This window comes from Bidens hawaiensis, unplaced genomic scaffold (genome assembly GCF_021521415.1).
Source record: "Bidens hawaiensis isolate Kalapana, Puna unplaced genomic scaffold, B.hawaiensis_p1.1 tig00009686_1, whole genome shotgun sequence".
Taxonomy (NCBI): Eukaryota; Viridiplantae; Streptophyta; class Magnoliopsida; order Asterales; family Asteraceae; genus Bidens; species Bidens hawaiensis.
This window is the reverse complement of record NW_027491726.1, coordinates 436,755-460,397: the sequence shown is the minus strand read 5'-3', so window position 1 is coordinate 460,397 and position 23,643 is coordinate 436,755. Positions and strand designations below refer to the sequence as shown.

Genomic DNA, 23,643 nt, shown 5'->3' with positions numbered 1-23,643 from the left:
AAGCGAGGGTAATTACCCTGCTAGTTAGTAAATTAAATACAGTGGGTAAAAGGGTTAATAAACCAATAAAACGCTGTAATAACTACTTGTAGATTCTGCAGAAAAATTGATACATAGCTTGAGACTGGTTAAAGTTAACCACAGAAATGATAACAAGAATGAAAAGTTGATACAAGTTTATTTAAGAGGAAGACACCAATACTTCAATAGTTAAGGCTTAATCTTGTTTTAAGTTCTACTCGATTCCAGCTTCTAGTGAGCATGAGCATATCTCCGATAGCTCACTCGTTTACATCCCTAGTTGCGCATCACCCGAAACACGTCAAATTCAACCACACAACAACATATGAAAAAAAAAGAACATAATGTTATAACTACTAGTAACAAAGTTGTACATTGATTAAGATTTGTCAAGCCATAAAAGAACCATAAAAACTGCAAAATCTTGTATAACACAAGAACAAACACATTGTTCACCTTCTTTGGGCTCAGCCACAATCTCCAACACCAGATTATCACTCGAAAATACCTTCAACGACCCCGATTATAACCGAACTTTAAATACTAGACTGCAATTCGTTCAATAGCATATCCCCGTCTGCTTCTTCAAAATCACCCTCGCTTTCTTTAACCTTCTGCAGTTCATTTTCGGGTTTTGACTGTTTATAAAAAGGCAAATACGCCATATAAGCGTCATCTTCAAGAACACGCGCTTTCCTCAAAACCTCAAACAACGCCTCCTTGCTCTTCTCATCATTTTCGTGTTCACATATTTTATACAAAGCCGATATATTAATGGGCTTTGGTCTCCAAAAGCTTGCCCCTTCACTAGTTAACGCTTTCTCGAAACACAATAACGCATCAGAAACCCTATTTTCTTTAATATGACCTTCCGCAACAATCTCCCAAGTACTCGAGTTCGATTTTCCAACTTTCAACATTTCTTTTAAGAAAGATTCGGCCTTTTCGACAAACCCGTTTCTAATATACCAACCCAATAACAAGTTACCGATTCTCGGGTCATATGATGTCTGAATTGAAACCCATTCTTCATAAAGAAACTCGCTTTCTTCAATATCATCCATCCTGATGAACGATGAGATAGCAGAATGATAAGCCAAGTTTGGGATATACGGAAAGATTGTTGTAAGATTACCAAATTCTTTGAACTTCTTCTTTCTTACCGATACTACCATAATGACTTAAAAGATAATGATAAGGGATTCGGTCACGACCCGTGATTAAAGTTTCAATTTTTCTAAGACAGCCTTCAGCCTTTTCAAATTCTTGATTCTTGATGTAAAAAGTAGCCATTGTGCTATACGTAGTCCAGTTTGGATTAACCGACCCGTCAAGTTTCAATTTTTCAAACGCTTCTTCCATCTTTTCAATAGATCCTTGTGACCAGCGTGAAGAAATCCATATATTGTATGAGTATAAATCCAAAGCTATGTTGTTTCGATTCATTTCAGAAATTAAAGACTCCACCTTTACTTGATTTTTCAAGTTCATGTAGAGTGTCATCATGACGTTATATGGAAGTGCTTGACCAGCATAGCCTTTATTTTTCATTTCAGCTAATAAAGACTCGGCCTTTTCTACCATTCGAGCACGTACATACGCGTTTAAGAGGGCTCCATATGTGCGTTTGTCCACTAAATTGTTTGGCAAACTTTTGAAGTAATCTTCGGCTCCTGAAATGCCGTGTACTTTAGAAACCAGATCTAGTTGAATTGCAGCATCACTTGAAGATATTATAAACCTCTCTGTTCTGTTATTTATCCATATGTAAATCTGCGGGTGGGAAAAAAACATTAATAACCCTTAAATGGTGTCCAATTATCAACAAGTAATGATCAAAATTTCAAAATCACAAGTTCTCTTCTCCTTATAGATTACTAGGGGTGCAAACGAGATGAGCCGCTCGCGAGCTACACGATATTGGATCGATAAAAAGCTCAAGCCGAGCCAAGCCTCAGATAAAGCCCGTTTAGTTGTCGAGCCCAAGCTCGAGCTTTGTATCATTGTATGGAAGATTTTTTTAGGCTTCTCAAGCCTTAACGACCCTTGTGTATTTTTAAGTTTTGGACATCTATATATTAATTTCCCACTGCATAGCCGAGCTTGAGCCCATCTTTGGCTCGTTTAAGATCATCTCAAAATTTATAAAGCAATTAAAAATGTATATAAACTAATAAATAACAAACGAGCCGGGCGTGGAAAAACGACTCACAAGCCGAGCATAAGCTCTGTTAAGTCAAAACAAGCAGGAGCTCGAGGCTCGTTTACACCCCTAAGCTTACAATAACTTTGTGTTGCCATAATGTAAGGTCAACACTTTACTACTTGCATTGAAAATTAACCTCAACAGTTTCAACTTTAGAACTCGGGGATGCTTCGATTAGGATGATGATTTAACCAATTCAATGTATTTATCACTCTCTTGATGAAAATCTAACATTTTTTAACCTTAAAAAACCAACTCAAATGACACCCAAAAGTTAAAACTTGACCTTTTTACGGAACAAGATAGCAAGCAATACATAAACATACATAAAGATTCAAGCTTTATTCAATTGAAGCTATCAGACTGCTCTAAACATGATATAGTTAACAAAAACTAATCCAAAGTAACACAAAATCACACACAGTGAACCTATTTCAATTAAAACATACCCAGTGTTGTAAAAATCCCGACTAGGCGCTGATTAATCCCCATTTGTCCAAAATTGGTCAAAACTGAAAATTATATATATATATATATATATATATACATATATATAGAGAGAGAAAAGGGTTAAAATAAAAAGACATAGTTTTGTAGGAAGAGTAGGAATGACATAAAATTTAGAGTTAGGAAACTATGTAGCCTAGATCTTAGATCTTAGTAAACTATTTGGTAGTTTAAAAACTACCAATCTCAACCACTAGATCATAGATCCAAGGGCTTAGATTTATTCTTACTCTTCCTAGGAAACTATTTCTTTTATATATATATATATATATATATTTGAAAATTACATATAAATAATAATCCCTAGTCAATACCCCACCACCCGACTAGCGATTTCTGCAACACTGAACATACCTCAAGAGCAAGTTTATGCCTGCCATACTTCCTCATCTCTTTGACAATCCTAAAAAGCTCCCATTTAGTAACCTTCTTGCCTTCATCTTCCCACTGGTTCAACACCTCAGTAGCACCCTTTTCAGGGTTACCCATCAAAGAAATCCTTTTGTAAATAGCTTTCCATGTGACAGTTGTTGCAGGCTTGTTCTCATAGTCCACTGTGTTAAAGGTGCGGGCTTTTGACACTGATAACCAAGAAGATGATGATGATTGAAGAGGTAGGTCCCAGCAGAGCCCAGTTGGACCCGCAAGACTCACCTTAAACAGGGACGTCTGCGCAGAGACCAACTGGATCCGCAGGACCAACCATGCTCAGAGACGTGACGTCCTTACGCGCAGTACGCAAGCTGGTCCCGCAGGAAATGCCTCCCAATGGTGAAGGACTCCGCCTGTCCCCGCAGCCTCGGATACAAGCCATTAGGGAAGGCCACCCGCGCAGCATGGCTACACGCACAAGGCACTTAGCTCTCAATCGTTCAGTGTCACCTGAAGGAATGAGCCAAGCCGGGAGCAATCCCGCACAGAGGCGGGAGGGGGAATACTCCCGCCCAAATAAGCCAGTCCGTATACTGAAGGATCTTTTACTGTACCTGACGAGGTATGGGCAAAAGATCTGATCAGAGATGCGACAGCTCACTGACAGCAGCATGGCAGACAGCACGCCACAGCACTGTGACCAATAGCCGCCGCCTACCCACCAACTCCTGCCATACCACGTGCCTAGCCTGTAGTTGGCAGAAGAGGAAGAGTGCACGACACGCCTGCTCTGTGTCAGCCGCTACCTATCCACCACTCACAGGCAGGGCACGTGCATAGGTTACAGTTGGTAGCGTGTTGGGCCGGCTAAACCCCTTGGAAACCTACCTTCGGCTATAAATACCACAAATGGTATGATCATCTCATCTCATCATATCTTATCATATTATCATCATATATACCTGATATCTGCTCTAGCAATCTCTTAATATACTTTTATATTTAAAGAGCAATCTAGTCTGATTCTCACGCCGGAGGGTGGTCACAAGGAGGAACCCCCCCCCCCTTCTCAGTGACGAGCTCACGGTGTCTGTTTTGCAGGTTATCAGAAGAACCATCTTCCAAGGGTCTAACCCCTCGTGGGAAACAGCTCTCCAACCCCTAGGTTACCAGTAACCTGCCCGGGGTCCGGTTAGTGTTTCTTCATTGGCGCCATCCGTGCATAAAGCTAGAACTACAATTTTCTCCAGTTTTTTCAAAACTTTATACAAAAGATGGTTAGAGAAATTCCGGTAACCACAACCCCAGCTATTGGGGGGAATACCGGCAACACAGTTTTTACAAACACTACTCCGGCTACCGAAGCCGGAGCAAGTGAAGTAAATTTTACGAACACTACCCCACTTACTAAAGCAGGGGCAAGTGCAGTAAATGACCGCCTACTGGGATCCACCGATACCCAGTTTGAAAAACGAAGACTCCCCCGCCAGACTCTCGACGAAGTCAAGGCATGGGCGGAGGCACGACAAAAGGAATTCCAGGCTGAGTTAAATGAACGCTTGCGTTCCGTGCAACAGGCCGACGAATTCGAATACTGGGAGGATGACTCGGAGGAATCCGACTCCGACGCGAACCCTCGTCATAAAGCAAAAGGGAAGCGTAAAGAAACGGAAACCCAACCGAAAAGGCATTTTGGACAAGCCTTCAAACCAAAAAGCATAGATGGAAGTCCACGAGACTTCTCTAAAACGTTCAGACCAAACGTTACAAATGCAGGAACGTCCAAATTTGCAAGGGACATTGCTGAAGCAATTGCCCCGAAAAGTGCTAAACAAATGCCTAACATAGGCACATATGACGGCCTATCTGATCCAGACGATCATTTGAACAGGTTCATAGCGGGGGCAACCGTTAGCAATTGGACGGAACCCACGTGGTGTTACATGTTCCAAATGACGCTGGTGGGGGCTGCTAGGGCTTGGTTTGATCGTTTACCGGTTAACCACATTTACGACTGGGCAGACTTCCAGCAGAAGTTTAGCCAACACTTCAGCCAGCAGCGAAAGTATACCGAGGAGCAATGGACAATCCTCAAATGCACACGGGAAGAAGATGAATCTCTGCCAAACTTCATCACTCGCTTCAACTCAAAGAAGTTAAGTTTGGGCAATATCAGCGAGGATCTTGTTCGCGCAGCCTTCATCCAGGGCGCGCAAGACCCAGAGCTTATCCGCACCCTAACGGGTAAAGATGGAATGCCATCCACATGGGATGGCATCATGACAGCAGCCAAACGCTATGCGGAAACGGAGAAGCAACTGGGTAGAGACCTTCCGCAGAACACAAACCTTTACACCCAGAGGACGAGAGAGGACAACGTCCTCACCGCCCGATTGAACAAAAAACGGAAGCAAGGCATTTGGCAGTCAAGGGTAAACTTTGACACCTCATCCGGCTTACAGCACCGATTGGGTGAAAGGGATAATGTAAAGCCGCACCGGAACTCCAGATGGACGCCACTTACCAAAAGCATCACTGACATATTTGCTACTGAGGAGCTCCCATGGCCAAAGCCTCCAGTAATCCGGCATCGTCACGATGCTGATCGGAGCAAGTACTGTGACTATCACAGAACAAAAGGCCACAACACTGAAGAATTCATAGACGTAAAAGACATGGTCGAAACATTCGTCAGAGATGGGACGCTCGCGCACCTCGTGGCGAAATAAAAGCTAGGCAGGCGAGTGCGTATAGAACCCCAGCTGGGGAAAACACGAACCAATTCCAGCTTCAAAAACGAGACTACATGCTGCGTAAAGAACGATATCCCGAACCAGGTGCGTATCGGCTCGATGGCACTCCCATCCCAACATGGAAGGGAGTTCAATTACACAGTTTGCATGTAATCAATTCCAATTTGTAAAGAGAAGGCCAAGAGCCACTTCTAATGGAAATGATTCTCTTTAAGAATATCGAAGCTGATGATTTTACATTTATACTTTTCTGGACACTAATATGCCGGTTTTCACCGCATAATTACGTGAAGTCATTGCATGGGAAGGCGGTCCTACCCGCACGAACCCAATAACGTGACAAACCTTCACGCAGGTCAGTTGAAGGGGAAAAAGTTCAGCACCCAAAAATGAAAGTGCCGGTCTATCCGCATGAATCATTAAGGAAACTGAATAATAACCTGTCAACAACCGCGCGTCGAACGGTTAAAACTATCCAACACTGGTGACGACATTCACATTACGTGAAGTCGTTGCGTGGGAAGGCGGTCTTACCCGCACGAACCCAATAACGTGGCAAACCTACACGCAGGTCAGTTGAAAGAGTTCATCCCATTAAATGAAAGTGCCGGTCTATCCGCATGAATCATGAAAGGAAAATGAACACTAACCTATCGACAACCGCGCGTCGAACGGTTCAAAACAAAATTCTTAAAAAGATGAGAAAAACCTACACGCAGGTCAGATAAGGGTAAAGTTCTGCCATCCTACTAAGTGCAAGTGACGGTTCTACCCGCACAATCACGAAAGAGGAAGCAAAACTTCACACCTATTATCAACCACGTTCAAAGGTTAACTTATCCTCAAAAGATGAGAAAAACCTACACGCAGGTCAGATAAGGGTAAAGTTCTGCCATCCTACTAAGTGCAAGTGACGGTTCTACCCGCACAATCACGAAAGAGGAAGCAAAACTTCACACCTATTATCAACCACGTTCAAAGGTTAACTTATCCTCAAAAGATGAGAAACCTACACGCAGGTCAGATAAGGGTAAAGTTCTGCCATCCTACTAAGTGCAAGTGACGGTTCTACCCGCACAATCACGAAAGAGGAAGCAAAACTTCACACCTATTATCAACCACGTTCAAAGGTTAACTTATCCTAAAAAAGTAAGAAAAACCAGCACGCAGGTTAGATAAAAGTTAAAGTTTAGCCATCCTACCAAGTGCAAGTGACGGTTCTACCCGCACAATCACGAAGGAGGAAGCGAAACTTTAACCCACTATCAACCACGTTCAAAGGTTCTTATTCTGAACACTTGGAAAATTGCTAATTTAAACTAAGTATGCAAGTCATAAGTTTATAAAGCAAGGAACCCAAAGAAGGAAATAACAGTCTTATACGCAAAAAGATTAATATTTCAATGATGTATTACAACAGTGGCCGGGTAACTACCCGCCTAAAAGAAATCTATACAAAGCTAAGTCTATCCTAGCGGTGGGAAGAGATCTTCAGGATCAGGCTTCAGGGCCACCTCCGCTTGGACCAGCACCGTCTGAGCGTGGCTGCCCAAGGAAAGCCTTAAGGATGTTTAGCCCATCATCAGCAGCAGCAGCCTCATTCACCTTCTCCACCACTGGATGCGGGAAGGCAGCGTACTGGTTCACAGCTTGGTCATAAGCAGCTTCAGTATTAACATTGAATAAAGGGAAGTTGGAGGGCGGAAAGCCTCTCTCAGCAAACCCTAGACCAAGCAGGAAGCCAGTCTTCTCCCCATCCTCATGAGAAGCGTTGAGGGCTGCGCTCATCGCATCGTCATAAGAGGTCTCTGAAAGGACCCGACGCGCAACCTACAAAAGAATACAAGTTAGAACATTTTCTAATTACGAGCGGAAAGCGTAAAGAAAAAGATAAAGATACCTGAGGCAACGCTTCTCGAAGCAGCCATTGGAGGGTAGCTTGACTTTCTTTGTAAGCACGTTCAGCTCCGTTTTTATCAAGGTTGGCAAGTTGAACTTCCTTGGCGGCAGCCTCTTCGACGCTTTTGAGTTTCCTTTCAGTGCGGTCAAGCACCCCCCTCTGGTCAAGGATCTCTTGCAGCTTCTTGGCATCTTCCATTGCCAAGGCGTCATGAGCATGCTGAAGAGCCTTTAATTTGCATTTAAGCTGCTCATTCTCTTCGCGAAGCGGCTCAACAACAGCTTCAGCCTTGGCAGCCCTCTCAGTTGAGTTTCGCGCAGTCTCCTTGGCCAGCCGAAGCTGTTCATTCACAGCTTGGGCAGCCTTGGAGCGGGCCTCGAGTCGCGCCTGGACTTCAACCTCGAGTGCCTTGAATGCCTTCTCCTTCTCGGCTGCGGCAGCGGCCAACTGCCGGTTCTCCTCCCGAAGAGCCCGCGCTTCAGATACATCTTTGGCGCGAGCTGCTTTTAACTTGTCGTTTTCACGACAAAGCAGCTCGACGCGGGGCTGCGTCCGGGCCTGGAGAACCCGAAGCTCATTGGTTAGCCTACCCTCTTGGTAGCTAGCCATGGCTTCCCCCAACGCACCATGAGGAGCAGCGTGGCGAGCCCAGTCCACGCACTCCACAGGGGTACGAAGGGTTGTTCCTCGGCGTATGTTCCATCTTGGAACATACACTTCATTGGAATCCGACACTGCAAAAGAAACAAAGGCAGTTAGGAAAAGATGATAAAAATATATAAGGGAAAAAGAACCCTACGTACCTGTAGGGTCAATAACAGGCCGATAGCCGCCAAACCCATCACCTGAACCTAAAGGAAATCCATCCAACAGGTCAGGCAGACGGGAAGGTGGCATAGATCGGCGGGAAACCTGGCGCATACCTGATGGTCCGGCCGTCGGTGCCGGTGGCGCAGGTATAGTGGCGGCCGCTGTGGTAGCCATGTTTGGCGCCACCTCCTCAGCAACAGTAACCGCCGGCTCCGTGAAAGATGCTGTAAAAATTGCACTCACGGCCGGCGGAGACACCTTCTCAGCTGGAACAGCCTCAGGAAGGCTGGAACCAGCGAAAGCAGGCGTAGACGCCTGGGTCGACGCCTCGGGAAGGCTGACCGAGCCTACCGTCATTGGCGGGGGAATACTTGCTCCAACTCCACCCTGGAATGCGTCAACATCCACACCTGCACAAGCAAAAGTGTTAGAAAAATTTATTTGAAACAACAAATCTAGACAAGAATTATGGGGGTACTCACGGGGTTTCTTGAGCTTGAACGCACGGACGAGCGGGGGCGAACCCGATGGAGCCGGCCTCTTGACACCGGTAACCGTCGTCGTCGCTGCCTCCCCGGAGGTAACACCTGCAGCCTCCGGAGCGGTGGTCTCCTCACCACCGGGCTTCCCCGCCACCTCTGCATTATCTGACTCCGAGTCAGATAGGACTACCGGGTCGGCCGTAGAGGCCACCTTCTCCTTGCCCTTCCCGACGGCAGCCTTTTTCTTCCGCACCAGTGGAGGACCTTCTGCGGATTCCTCAGAAGAAGAAATGTCATGAACTCCAGCAGCAGGCACAGCATTGAGAGGTTCAGGGTAGAAGATAGGCTTACCTGGCCGTCGGTGGCTCAGGATCTCTTGGCCTGGCGGGTAAACCTCCACGAACCGACCCGCGGTCTGCTCTAAGATGGGCAACTCATTCTCGTCCAGAGCACGAGTACCCATCCGCGCGGGACCATCTTCCTCCCGCGGGTTCAGGAGCGACTGAAGATCGTTCCCCTCTGAAATCAACAAGAAAGTTAGTAAAAATCGAAGTCAGCAAAATGAAACAAGACGTACCATAAGGGACAGAGTTCGAACCATATTCAAGGACGATCGGAACCTTATCCGCATTCGCCGCCTTCCACACCCGGCTCATCCCCAACATCACCATCGCCGACTCCGGAAAACGGAAAACCGGGGACTGGACCCGGGAAATCTTCGAGAACCATTCCGCCTCCTCGTAGTTGAGGGCGGGAAGGTTCGGAAGCGCCTGGCCATTCTTGAACTTCATGGCGATGGGGATGGCGCGAGCGGATATGAAGAAGAACTCTCTTCTCCATGAGCGAAGACTCCGCTAGGTGGTACAAATCTTTAAACCCTTGATACGGGTTGTAAGAGTGTACCACCCTTGGATGCACCTCCATGTATAGAAGGTCATCAGGCGATCAACGAGGGGCTCAAGGCCCAGTATCCGGCACACCCACTCAAAGTGCCGGACCTTGGCAATGGCCATGGGGTGCACCTCTGTCAGGTGCACACCGTGCCTCTCTAGGACACGGTACACAAACTTTGTCAACGGAAACCTAAGGTTCCCGTAGACAAAGAATGCAGCATAAACCCCGATCTTGCCACTAGGGGCATCGTACACAGTATGGTGGGGTTCAGGAAACTCAGGCTCGAGAGACTCGAGCATGAACTTCCTGATGATATACTGGTACAGATCGACAGGAAGAGAGCACTGGCATTCGCCAGCAGTCTTCTGGTCATCAGCATCATGAGAAGACATGGTGGAAGAAAGACGAAAAGAGATTTCAGGGTAATGCTTTACTGAACAGAAAAATTCGCCGGAAATTACTTGAGAAGAAGAGATGAAAGTGGAAAGTGTGAATTGCAAATAACCCTCTCCCCCTTTATATAGTAATCGCAATTAATGCGGTGAATTTAATGCGGAGGAGAGAGAAATCAAATGTGCAATGAAACTATGACACGTGGCAAAAAGCAAGCTGGCAACAGCTGTTGAAAGGACGTGTGCCAGTAATTTCGCGGCCACGCGCCCGAAAAATCGCTCCCACGCGCCTGAAAAAGCGACTGGAATGACCATGTTCTGTCACGTCACCATAACTTCCTGCACGTCCTGACACAGTCAGATGAAACCGTCGCACGACGTTTCAGAGGTTTATCTTTTCACCAACTCTTCGAATTTCAAAATTCAAAATTCGAAAGTATTAAAAAGTAAGCGGGAAAATACCCCTTACCCCTTGGCAAGCAAGTAACCGTAAGACGGATGCGGGTACAGTGTAAAGGCAAAACCCTTCACATACCTAGCACCCGCAGGGAATTGAAGCCAAATAAACCTTGGCAAACAAGTAACCGTAAGCCGGCTGCGGGTACAGTGTTAAGGCAAAACCCTTCACATACCTAGCACCTGCAGGGAATTGAAGCCAAGAACCTTGGTGAACAAGTAACCGTAAGACGGATGCGGGTACAGTGTTAAGGCAAAACCCTTCACATACCTAGCACCCGCAGGGAATTGACGCCAGGAATACCTTGAGAGTAAAGTAACCGTAAGACGAGCGCAGGTACAGTGTTAAGGCAAAACCCTTCACATACCTAGCGCTCCGCTGGGAATTGAAACCAAGAAGGATCTTCTGGGCAATGCTTGCGGAAACGGAAATAGCATCCCCGCATAGCGGGAACATCGAGAACTACGTTGTTTGAAGCTCCAGGATGGAATTGGTGGTCTTAACATAATTGATCACTATGTTCAAAACTACCAAAACCTCATGGAAAATACATACAACTGGGACTCAATGCTCCTGACTTGCGAGGAGGTTACAGACCTACCCGCATCATACCCAAAGACCAAGCAGGAAACTCGGGCATTTCTGCAAGTGACAAGGACTTCCGCGGAAAGAATCCCCATGGAAAACCTTACAAAACCCTTTTCAAAACCCTTTGCTCAAGTCCAAAAGTTCACCTCACTTCATTAAACACTCATGAGAAGAACATTGGACTGGGGGGACTTGAAGAGGTAGGTCCCAGCAGAGCCCAGTTGGACCCGCAAGACTCACCTTAAACAGGGACGTCTGCGCAGAGACCAACTGGATCCGCAGGACCAACCATGCTCAGAGACGTGACGTCCTTACGCGCAGTACGCAAGCTGGTCCCGCAGGAAATGCCTCCCAATGGTGAAGGACTCCGCCTGTCCCCGCAGCCTCGGATACAAGCCATTAGGGAAGGCCACCCGCGCAGCATGGCTACACGCACAAGGCACTTAGCTCTCAATCGTTCAGTGTCACCTGAAGGAATGAGCCAAGCCGGGAGCAATCCCGCACAGAGGCGGGAGGGGGAATACTCCCGCCCAAATAAGCCAGTCCGTATACTGAAGGATCTTTTACTGTACCTGACGAGGTATGGGCAAAAGATCTGATCAGAGATGCGACAGCTCACTGACAGCAGCATGGCAGACAGCACGCCACAGCACTGTGACCAATAGCCGCCGCCTACCCACCAACTCCTGCCATACCACGTGCCTAGCCTGTAGTTGGCAGAAGAGGAAGAGTGCACGACACGCCTGCTCTGTGTCAGCCGCTACCTATCCACCACTCACAGGCAGGGCACGTGCATAGGTTACAGTTGGTAGCGTGTTGGGCCGGCTAAACCCCTTGGAAACCTACCTTCGGCTATAAATACCACAAATGGTATGATCATCTCATCTCATCATATCTTATCATATTATCATCATATATACCTGATATCTGCTCTAGCAATCTCTTAATATACTTTTATATTTAAAGAGCAATCTAGTCTGATTCTCACGCCGGAGGGTGGTCACAAGGAGGAACCCCCCCCCCCCCCCCTTCTCAGTGACGAGCTCACGGTGTCTGTTTTGCAGGTTATCAGAAGAACCATCTTCCAAGGGTCTAACCCCTCGTGGGAAACAGCTCTCCAACCCCTAGGTTACCAGTAACCTGCCCGGGGTCCGGTTAGTGTTTCTTCAATGATGATGATGATGATGATGAGGAGGAGGAGGAGTGGTTCTTGATGATAAATTGGTTGAATTGTGGCTTTTTGAAGGGTGGGATACAAGACCCATGTGGGAAGTTGAGAGAGTTGCAGAGGTGTGATGGTGGTTTTTGGAGTAACATTTTTCTTGGGTGGGTTAGGGTTTTAGGAGTTGAGTTGAGTTGAGTTGAGTTGGAAGATGATAAGAGTGGTTTAGTACTGTGTTTTGAGTGTTGGTTAAAGGTGGTACTTATAGTTTTGAGTTTGTGTTTTGACACCCTTTTATATATATGAATTTTAATATTAGTCCTTGTGCCTTTTTAAATGGGATATTTTATTTTTTATAATCTAAACTTACTAGTTTGATTCGTTTATTTCTGTTAAAAAAAAGTAGTATGGTTCGTTTATTTTTGTTAAAAAAAAGTTGTTCGGTTCACTTATTTTTGTTAAAAAAAAAGTGGCTCGGTTCACTATTTTTTGTTAAAAAGTGGTTCGGTTCGTTTATTTTGGTTAGAAAATTTTAATTTAAAAAAATATTTTTACCACATAAGCAGTTCATGTCACTATTTTTGTCACATCATTGTACACGCTATCATCCACATCATAAAAAACTAACGGAATCTAACCCTGTTAGTTATTAGCTATTAATTTTTTCCCAATGAGATTTTCATTTATCATCAAACTTTTCTTCTAACGGGCTTTATGTAAGTGAATTAAGGAGGAAAAAAAGTGTCTTTGACCGGTTTTGAGGATTAATGACAGTTTTATTGGTTTTTGTCAGTTGTATATGTGACATCGTTTTTGAGACATGCTTTAGTGGAGGCGGTTTTAAACATCCTTGGTGATGTGTCATGTCATTTATGTTAAGGAGAGAGGTCCAAGACGAGAGACAGTAAAGGCATATGTCTCTATAGATGTCAGATGTAAAATGTGATGACGTGACATTGTTTTTTTGCCATCCTTGAAGACATCCACGGCTCCACCAAAGATGCTCATATAGTCATATAGCCTATAGCTAGCTGTGTTATAAATCATTTGAACAACCAAACCAAACCATTCAACAAGGTTCAACCAGTGATAATTAATGTTTGATTCATTACATGTTTTGAATATCCCACGATTTAACAATCTATCCATCTTATTACAACTTGAAACCCGCCATGTGAACAAACATACCACAAAAACTGAACATACCATTTGACCTTTATTACTTAGTTTTCTTTTTATCTTTAAATAAACAAACATGTATATTTATAGTATTCATACGTCACCATTATCATTTTAGACAACTTAATACAAACTAACAATTTTGAAAAGAAAACAAGGTTTAAAACAATCAAAACCAAACCACCAATCCGTTTAAACTAGTCAGGCCAGAAACTTTCATCAAAACTGACCGACTGTACGAACCGAAACGGAACCTCAAACCCCCACCTAGTGACCCAGATTGTACCTTCATTGAACCCGGGTCAAAACTCTTGATCTCAGTCATTTGACAATAATAGCATAGAGCCATAGACATAGCCACTTAGGCATTATCCAATTAATTTCTACATATTCCATGCAATCTCAAAGTCAAATGATGTTACTAACAAAGGGTTCTACTTTATACTATTACACAACAAAACTTTGTTTTTCCAACAAAAGATGTACAAGATGTCGATATGACCATGCTCGGATACATATGTTAGCGGCTCAAATGATCCGTTACAAAAATCTAACAGGTTATATTTCTGAGGGTAAATAGATTCATGAACAACCTGGCCAAACTCTATGCATGATATCTGTGTTCTCAAGATTTCCATGTACATAAACTTTCGGTTGTTTGACCTGTCAACATACAAACGGATTTTATAAATGTATTCTTGATAATACATGTAGAAAATTTGACACAAATCCCAAAATCGTGTCACACACATGCACCCACCCAAACTCGACACGAGTTTTCACGGGTTGAAACAAACACAACCCATTCAACCCAACAAATTTATTTTATTTTAATTGTTTGCACTCAAAAATACAAACTTATACAAAATAATTATGTTTAAACTATAAAATATAATGCTTATTTCTCTTTTATCTTTAAAAATTTTGATATAAAATAAAAAAACACATAAATACTTAAGTTATGGCACAATGATATTTTTTTAGATATTTAATGAAAGCAAACAGATTAAATGGGTCAACCTGCGAACACGTCAGGACTACCCATTTAGCTAAACGCGTTTGCGCGTTCGACATGAAACCGACCCTAACTTGTTTCGACTAAACCCAAACTTGCAAACTTCATGTTATGTTCAAGTCACGTCGAAAATCCACTCTTGTAGAATTTAATGCTAAATAAACGTACCATCGAAATTGGCGGGAAGCCAACCTTAAGACGGACCCTAGAGAAACCGTCCTCCTTAAACAAGCACTTGTATCCCTCAATGCTCAAGTGTTCACTATAAGAAAGATTTAAGGGTATTTAGTGTGTTTATAATTTATAAAGCAATGTAACATTTTTCAGACGATAAGTAATAGTATAATAAAAAAAAATCAAAAATCGATCACTCACTTCAAAAGATAAGTAAAGTTTCGCTGCCAAATATGTTCCAAAGGTATGTCTTCTTCTTTAGAATACCTGAATCAGCAACATAAGATACTTAATAGAACAGATTATTACCGTTTTTTTGTGACAATCATAAAAGATATAAAAACCACTGTGAATCGATATCAAACATACCTCCACCCATTATCATTCTCACAAAACCGAGAAATTCCATTCATCGCGGAGAAGGTATCAATATGAACCCATATTTCACTGGTAGTGTTCTTGGTGTCACCTATCAGAAAATATTTAATTACAAACTTTTAAAACGTGTGTGTGTGTGTCTGAGAGAGAGAGAGAGAGAGATTACCTACTCTGTGCAACGTTTTTAGAGCATAGCCACTAGGATAATTCTCATATGAAGCCATGAAAGTGACAGCAGTGCCTCCTAGACTATATAAATCACGATATCAACATTGTTGACCAATGAGGTGCCAAATAATTCAGTATTCTCTTTAAAAAAAAAGAATTATCTTTCAACCTGATCACAAGCGAACCCAAGAGACCAATGTACATAAGATTCCAGAAACTCTTCTTTCTATTGTTGTATCTGTAAAAGAAAACAATGTTACATAAAAGATACCAAAAAAGATACCAACTAACAAAAGAGAGAAGATACATACATACGACTAGCTGCAACTGCTGCTGACAAATTTAAAATTGGAACCGAACTAATAATGAAACGCAGCTCCTACAAATTGGTAAATGCATGATTGTGTATGCCTTTAAGAAGTCAAGATCAAGTCAGCCATTGATTTCTTATAGTGCAAGAAAGATACCTTGTGTGGAAGCTTGGAGTAGAGTATAACAAATGACAAAACAGGAAGCACGTAAAATACTATTCTTCTATCAAGTATAACTCCAAACTGCAAAATCACATCATTTAATATATAAAACATAAACTTTGTTTTGTTTTGTTTCAGATTAAATGTTAAAACTTACCATAAAGAGAGGATATGCAACCAGTAACGAGCGAGGCAAAGCAGAAGTGAAGTACCAGTAAAACGGTTGTGTCTAGACAGCATATGTTATGGAAATGCGTAAACATAAATAATATATAATATTTTTTATGAAAATATTCAGTTACTTAAAACAGAGGATACACCCCACTCTGAACTCCGGTTTAACACAGAGTTAAACCAAAAAACATTGAATTCAGGCCACAACAGCTTCTGCCACATTATTGAGTCAACTAAGATAGTAATACCTGAAATAAAGAATATAAATATTAAAAACAAATATATCAGGGTATATTAAAATTTAATACAAACCTATGCTGAATGACACAGCACCAGCACAGCACTTTATGGCTTTCCAAATTGAAATTGATTTTGTCTGCCAATGATAACCAAATAACAAGGTTATAATATAAATTATGAAAGAATGATACAAACAGTTTAATATAAGAAGAAATACCAGCAACAGCTCCAACCCGAGAGGACAAAGAAGCAACAGCATATCACATCTAAAGACAATGGTAGCAAAAATCTGAACTTTCACATAACATACAATGAGAAAGACACAGTGAAACATAGATGTAATAACAGACATGTTACACAAACTTTTTACAAATGTGATAATAATAGTTAGCATACCAGACATCTTAGTGTAGCATAATAGCTTCCCTTCAACCAGTAGCCATATGATAAATTCACTACAAAGTCAATAAAACACTGCTTGTTAGAAGAACAACAATTCGCGAACTAAATTGTTATAAGAAAAAAAACATTGAAGATCAAAACTTTTAGGGTTTAATCACCTAATCCTAATGCCAGAATATTAGGAAGAGGACGTGTGCAATAGAACAACATATGGAACTGAATAGCTACCAGTATCACAAAGAAAGCTTCAACTTGTGGACCAAACTTATCTCTGATCTGCTCATAAAAGATAACAATTTGAAGTCAACTGCAGTCAAAGAAAATGTAAACATAAAACAAGTAATAAGAAGAAAGTTGTTAGCACCTGAACACGTAGAAACCTAAGTGTAGCCAATATGAAGAACCCTAGAGCCAAACGAACTGGACAAAACGATACAAATAATCTGGCAATAAGATTATTATTGTATACATGTTTGAAAAGGATTAATGAACTAACCTGCTAAAAGACTATAAATCTTTGGTAAATGCAGCAAATTGATAGCTAAAACCATTGGAGATGCTAAAATGGAAACTAGCAATGCGCCTGCTAAAGGATAAAATGGGAACATAAATACATAATCAATTTCTACTATCAAAATCAGACAGTATTTTGTATTATATGAAAGCCTCCACATTAGATACATTATTATTATCTAGAGAAGTTTACATAAAGAAAGCAGTTACCAATAAACGTGCGAGGAACAACCCCGGGAAACTCCAAATGGTCATACTGTTATGTATGTGGCAGTAGCAATGAACAGGAGCATTAAAGAAAAGAATGCGTGTTCAACTAAATAAGTGCAGAGAGAGTAGCATTCTTACATTTTCAATATGATGTCTGTGATACAAAATATCGTGCATCGCCTGAATAAACCAAAATGCTTAATAATGTCAGCTCAATTCCAAAAGTTTCTATGTTAATGATGACATACACATTTACAACTAGGGCTGTAAACGAACCAAATGTTGGGCAGGAAGTTCGTTTATGTTCGTTCATTTGATAAATGAACAAACATGAACAAGGAATTACTTTCAATCAACTAAATAAACAAACACGTCAGAGGCCATGTTTGTTCAATTGTGTTTGTAAACCTTCAATAATGTGTTCGTTTATGTCCATTGACGTTTGTTTGTTTATTTCTGTTCATTAAAGGTTTTTTAATACCTTTTAATGACTTCTCCAATCTTTTCATATAGATTTAAGCAAAATTATTAGCTATAAAACACAAATACATATGGCTATTTATGTGATTAATTAAATTATTATTATTATTAGCTATCATATTTATTCCCAACGGCCACCAACGTTCACATCCCGTACAAGTTTTACGCCGGCAGTTTCTCCGGCAGAATCACCTCGAAAGCTGCTGAGGCCGGATCTGAGCATCTATTGGTTTCTGTTGCCGAACTCTTGAAACAGGCAGTCTTGCTGGGTCTGTTTATCATATTTATTGTTGTTGGTGGAAACAAATCCTACTGCGTACGCTGTAACGTTTTTTCAACATCTGAGGTGGTGGAAACGAACGCTAGCTTATGTACGGCGACCACCACCGTTTTCAACATCTGAGGCGACGGAATTTGAGCTGTTAACGGCGACCACCACCGTTTTCCGTTTTTGCGTAGGGAATAGAGTCATCTACGGCAAATAGACTCGTTAAAGGTTGAGGTAGCATTCATTGTTTTTTTCAGGCGACCACCATTCCAGGACACATTTCCGGCGACCTAGATACGGCCGCCGCCCATCTCCGGTCACTCTTCCCGTACACAGGAATAAAGATAAGCTTTTTTTGTCTCTGTTCCTATTATTATTATTATTATTATTATTATTATTGTTGGTATTATTATTATTATTGTTATAATCTGTTTAACATACACTTTGTTAAGTGTATGTCACTTTGTTTACAATTAACTTTAATTATTATAATCTGTTTAACATACACTTTTGCATTAGGCAGTTTATGTCTCTTTGTGTGCGCGCAATTATTACCTATTTGTTAAGTGTACGTTAGGCGAATTTTTATAAGACTTTTTCATCAACGTCTGTTCGTGGTGTGTTTGCGTTGGTGTTATGTGTTTTTTATTGCTTTAAATAGTTAAAGTTAATTGTAAACATAGACGACAGTAGTCATGTCAGTCCGCTGAGATCGTGTCCAAGGATGAGGGGTGCGGGAAAGGGAAAAGGTAGGGGGTATAGTTTGCGAGTGGCATCATGGAATGTAGGAACTCTAAGTGGTAAATTGTTAGAAGTGATAGATGCTCTTAAGAGAGGTAAGGTCCATATAGCATGCCTCTAAGAGACTAGGTGGAAGGGGCAGAGAGGGGTAGAACGAAATGGGTACAAGCTATTGCATTCGGGGGCGGATGGAGCTAAAAATGGAGTAGGTTTTCTACTAGCTATAGAATTGCATAAGAATGTGATTGAGGTGAAAAGATACAACGATAGGGTGATGGTATTAAGGTTAGTGTTAGGAGTCGAAGTAGTGGCTGTGGTTTGCGCTTATGCACCACACGTGGGACTAGGAGACCAAGAAAAGAGGGAGTTTTGGGATTGCCTAAATGGAGTAGTGAGGGACGTATCTAGGGAGGAGACCATTTTCGTAGCAGGTGATTTCAATGGTCATATCGGTAAGGATAGTGATGGCTTTCAGATGGTTCATGGAGGTTTTGGTTTTGGGGATAGGAACGAACCTGGTAGGGATCTTTTAGATTTTGCAGTGGCCCATGACCTAGGTATTCTTAACTCTTTCTTTAGGAAGAGAGATTCAAACCTAATCACTTTTACTAGTGGGGGAAGGAATACACAAATCGACTATATCTTGATGAGGCGAAACGATCGAAGACGGTGGAGAGACTGCAAGGTGATTCCGGGGGAGACCGCAGCAGCCCAGCAGCACCATTTACTGGTGGCAGATGTAGTACTGAGAGAGAAACTGACTATGATGGAGAGAAAAGGGCGGTCTAGGATAAGATGGGGAAATTTGAAGGGCACAAGCATTACGTTGTTCAAGGACAAGGTCATCTCGACGACAACAATTCATCCTGTTGGGGACGCAAACCAGATGTGGGAGGATATGGCAGCTTCCATCACTCAAGTGGCAAAGGAGACACTAGGGGTAACGACAGGCAGGACAACTGGAAACAAGGAATCTTGGTGGTGGAACGAGGATGTGCAGAGCAAGATCAAGGATAAGCAACAGAGTCTTAGGGATCTTTTAAGGTGCACAAACGAGGGGGAGCGTTGGAGGTTGAGGGAGAAATACAAAAACGCTAGGAGAGAGGCGAAGAAGGCGGTGACAGAGACAAAAAACACAGCGTATAGACGGATGTATGCACGTCTGGAAACAAAGGAGGGGGAGCATCATACGTTCAAGATTGCTAAATCCAGGGAACGTAGAAGACAGGACCTAGGAGTTGTGAAATATATAAAAGGGAGAGGATGGGCATGTCCTAATCAAGGAACAAGACATTAAACAAAGATGGCAAAATTATTTTAACAGTCTTTTTAATGGCAGACAGACCGACCAACGAGAAACAGACAACCCAATTGCGCAGAGACAACAAAGGAATAACTCCTACTGTAGAGGTATCACACAGGGAGAGGTGAGGATAGCACTGAGGAAGATGGGAAGGGCTAAGGCGGTTGGTCTAGACAACATACCGATTGAGGCTTGGAAGTGTTTAGGGGATGAAGGAGTTCAGTGGCTCACTACTCTATTCAACCTTATTTTCAAGAATGGAAAAATGCCAGACCAGTGGAGGAGTAGTGTAGTAGTTCCCCTATACAAGAACAAGGGAGACGCACAATGCTGTTGAAATTACAGAGGAATTAAGTTGTTAGGTCATACTATGAAATTATGGGAGAGAGTAATTGAGACCCGAATTAGGAGACAAACGCAGGTTATGATTAACCAATTTGATTTCATGCCAGGACGGTCAACCACGGAAGCGATACACATATTGAGAAGATTAATGGAGAAGTATAGGGAGAAAAAGAGGGACCTACATATGGTATTCATCGACCATGAAAAAGCTTATGACAGTGTGCCACGCAGACTAATTTGGGATAGTTTAGAAGGTAGAGGGTTACCTGGAAAGTATATAGACTTAATTAAAGATATGTACGACAGGACTAAAGCTAGTGTTCGTGCGCCGGTAGGAGATACTGATTTTTTTCCCGGTGGAGATGGGACTCCACCAAGGATCGCCGTAAGCCCGTTTCTTTTCACGGTAGTCATGGATGAGCTGTCCAAGTCGATTCAGGAGCCTGTCCCATGGTGCATGCTCTTTGCGGATGATATTGTGTTAGTGGCTGAGACTAAACAAAGCTTGAACGAAAGGCTAGAGGAGTGGCGTGTAGCTTTAGAGGATAAAGGTTTAAGAATTAGTCGCTCTAAGACAGAGTACCTTTGTTGTGACTTCAGTGGTTTTGGTGATAGCGAGGACACCCAGATCATTATCGAGGACCAGGTGGTTCCGCAAATAACAAAGTTTAAATATCTAGGATCGTTTGTCCAAAGCAATGGAGAGATAGACAGTGACATAACCCACCGCATACAAGCTGGATGGTGTAGGTGGAAAGCAGCCACTGGGGTTTTGTGCGACAACTGGTTCCCATCTAAATTAAAGGGGAAATTCTATAGACTCGCAGTTAGACCTGCAATGTTGTATGGAACAGACTGTTGGGCCATTAAGAAGACACAAGAGCGCAGGATGGAGGTGGCAGAGACGAGGATGCTGAGGTGGATGTGCAGACACACTAGATTAGATACGATTAGAAATGAGGTCTTTAGGGAAAGATTAGGAATAGTTAGCATATTAGAGAGAATAAAGGAAGGGAGATTGAGATGGTTTGGGCATGTGAAGAGGAGACCGACAACAGCGCCAGTTAGAGTAGTGGAAGCCTTCATTGTGGAAGGAAAGAGGACTAGAGGCAGACCTAAATTGACTTGGGATGAGAGAATTAGACATGACTTGGCAGAGTTGCACCTCTCTGAGGACATGGTCCAGGATAGAGATTCGTGGAGACGTAGGCTTAAGGTTAGCGACTTCTAGGAGAAGGCACCTAGTTAGCTTAGCTTTCTATTTAGGGTCTAGTTGGCTAGCCTTGATCCTTGTTGTTTATGAATATTTTTTTGTTTTGATGCTGCTTTTTGTTTCTTATGCCCTTTTCTTAGTAGGTTACAGATTCCTTACTTTTTTGGTAGTTTGTTATCTATGTATTGCTAAGTGTCTTTTGCTTATAGGATGTATGTTTACTATGATTACCTGTATGTAGCTTTATGAGCCGGGGGTCTCTCTGGAAGCAGTCTCTCTATTCTCTCAGATAGAGGAAAGACTTGCCTACATCCCACCCTCCCCTGACCCTACCGATAGCGTGCTATGCGGTGGGATATACAGGGCTTGATTGATTGATTGATATATTTATGTGATTAATTTATATGTACATTAACATATGAATATAAACGTTAAAAAAACACCAACAGTCCAACACAAACTTGATAGCCGAACCAAACGGTTGTCACTGACCATTCTCGATTAGCCAAATCAAATAAAACATCGTTTGTGTTCATCTGTGTTCGTAAACCGTTTACAAACAAGTTCATTTCCTTAACAAACAACCACTAACAATAAATTTTGTTAGCTTAACGGACGAAGATAAACAAGGTCTCATTCGGTTCGGTTACAACCCTAGCTTGCTTTAATGCATCAAACATAAAAGTGAATAGAAATGATTAAATGGAACCTGAACATTGAAGCTTTCTTCGACTTTCGTGAATGGCACCGTAAACACGTAAAACGCAGCAATTGATCCAAGAAGCACATCGTAACCTAAATTATCTCATACTTCAAATCTCAACTTAACTGACCAGTAAAAGTAAAAAAGAAAGTACAAGCATTGATGAAGTTAATAAAATTGAAAAGATGAAGAAGTAATAACCGTAGATTGCTGTGAAATTGGAAGATCGGCGAGATGGAGGCATCGTCGGAGTATAATATTATTCCGGCAAGGGGAGTTTGATGGGTAGTCGACTAGTACTAATGTATTTTAATTTTTTTATTTAAATAAAACTAATTTATAATCAGAATGATGTAAATATTGCATCTACTTGTGCTCGTTTGGTAGTTTAAACCAGGGATGTGCAAACGGGCCGAAACGGGTACGATATTAAACCATGACTTTTTGACGTTTTAGGGTTGGTATGGTATCGGTGCTATACCGTTGGTACCTAAAAAAAGGTTTTAGGGAGTTACCGGTACAAAGCGGAATAATACCGGTACCAGTAATTTCTAAACTTTTGTCTTTAGTACAGGGAGTTGCCAGTAATTTACACTTTACCGGTACATACCCATACCAAACCAATGTTTTCGTTATCGGTACCGATACCAAGATTTTGAAAAAATTGGGATTGGAATCTTAGTTACTGAGCTCATCCATAGTTTAAACGATTCATATAACTAAAGGCCAATTGGTTTAGTTGTAGCCCATGACTTTCCTTATTAGAGGTCGTGAGATTGAGTTTCGTCTGGAGCAATTTGTTCATGAATGAGCCATGGGGTTTTCCCACACGTTCGGCAGCACCATGACTATCATAATCGTGAGATCAAGTCTCGCCTATAGCAATTTGTTCCGAGTTGACAAAAGGGTCTTCTCAGTTGCGGGTTTCTTAATGGGAGAATGGACTGGGTCACCACATTTTATTCTTGTGACATAATGATGATCTATTTACTAGAGTGATCTAAAATAACCAAAAAAAATTATATTAAGTGTTTAAATATAAACAAAAAGAATGTTATTGCATCCCGATTATAAAAAGCAAATTAAAAATTTTTAATTAGTATAAGTTGAAATCTATCAA

At 42.1% G+C, this 23,643-nt stretch overlaps 1 protein-coding gene and 1 pseudogene across 3 annotated transcripts; both read right to left on the bottom strand.

Annotated features, from left to right (window-relative positions):
- Window positions 1-422: 422 nt before the first annotated feature.
- On the bottom strand, window positions 423-14,072 carry LOC143533398 (pentatricopeptide repeat-containing protein At1g02150 pseudogene; annotated as a pseudogene). Its single transcript, XR_013135346.1, has 3 exons — window positions 14,010-14,072; window positions 3,089-3,388; window positions 423-1,794 (listed from the first exon to the last, which is right to left on the bottom strand). The product of XR_013135346.1 is annotated as a pentatricopeptide repeat-containing protein At1g02150 pseudogene (transcript).
- Window positions 14,073-14,128: 56 nt separating this feature from the next.
- Window positions 14,129-22,825, bottom strand: LOC143533406 (dol-P-Man:Man(7)GlcNAc(2)-PP-Dol alpha-1,6-mannosyltransferase-like). Of its 2 annotated transcripts, XM_077028207.1 has the most exons (20): window positions 22,725-22,825; window positions 22,530-22,615; window positions 17,609-17,650; window positions 17,471-17,516; window positions 17,244-17,330; window positions 17,112-17,167; window positions 16,906-17,023; window positions 16,742-16,800; window positions 16,563-16,634; window positions 16,418-16,481; window positions 16,250-16,353; window positions 16,089-16,160; window positions 15,926-16,012; window positions 15,770-15,837; window positions 15,628-15,696; window positions 15,457-15,539; window positions 15,282-15,381; window positions 15,114-15,179; window positions 14,907-15,000; window positions 14,129-14,386 (listed from the first exon to the last, which is right to left on the bottom strand). In XM_077028207.1, exons 1-20 carry the CDS (start codon window positions 22,765-22,767, stop codon window positions 14,306-14,308), a joined length of 1,497 nt encoding a protein of 498 aa, XP_076884322.1. In that variant the 5' UTR covers window positions 22,768-22,825; the 3' UTR covers window positions 14,129-14,305. The 2 variants fall into 2 exon arrangements, 1 of the variants encoding a protein (XP_076884322.1); XR_013135349.1 differs by lacking the exon at window positions 14,129-14,386 and having other exon boundaries at window positions 14,931-15,000; window positions 15,461-15,539.
- Between the last annotated feature and the right edge of the window lie 818 nt (window positions 22,826-23,643).

What these genes read in the sequence shown, in the direction of transcription:
- LOC143533406 (XM_077028207.1), bottom strand. Translation starts at nt 22,767, where the DNA reads ATGCCTCCATCTCGCCGATCTTCCAATTTCACAGCAATCTACG. An exon ending in AAGAAAGCTTCAATGTTCAG is followed by an intron (nt 17,651 to 22,529) that starts GTTCCATTTAAT and finishes TGGTTTATTCAG; the next exon opens with GCGATGCACGATATTTTGTA. An exon ending in AAAAACGTTGCACAGAGTAG is followed by an intron (nt 15,382 to 15,456) that starts GTAATCTCTCTC and finishes ATTTTCTGATAG; the next exon opens with GTGACACCAAGAACACTACC.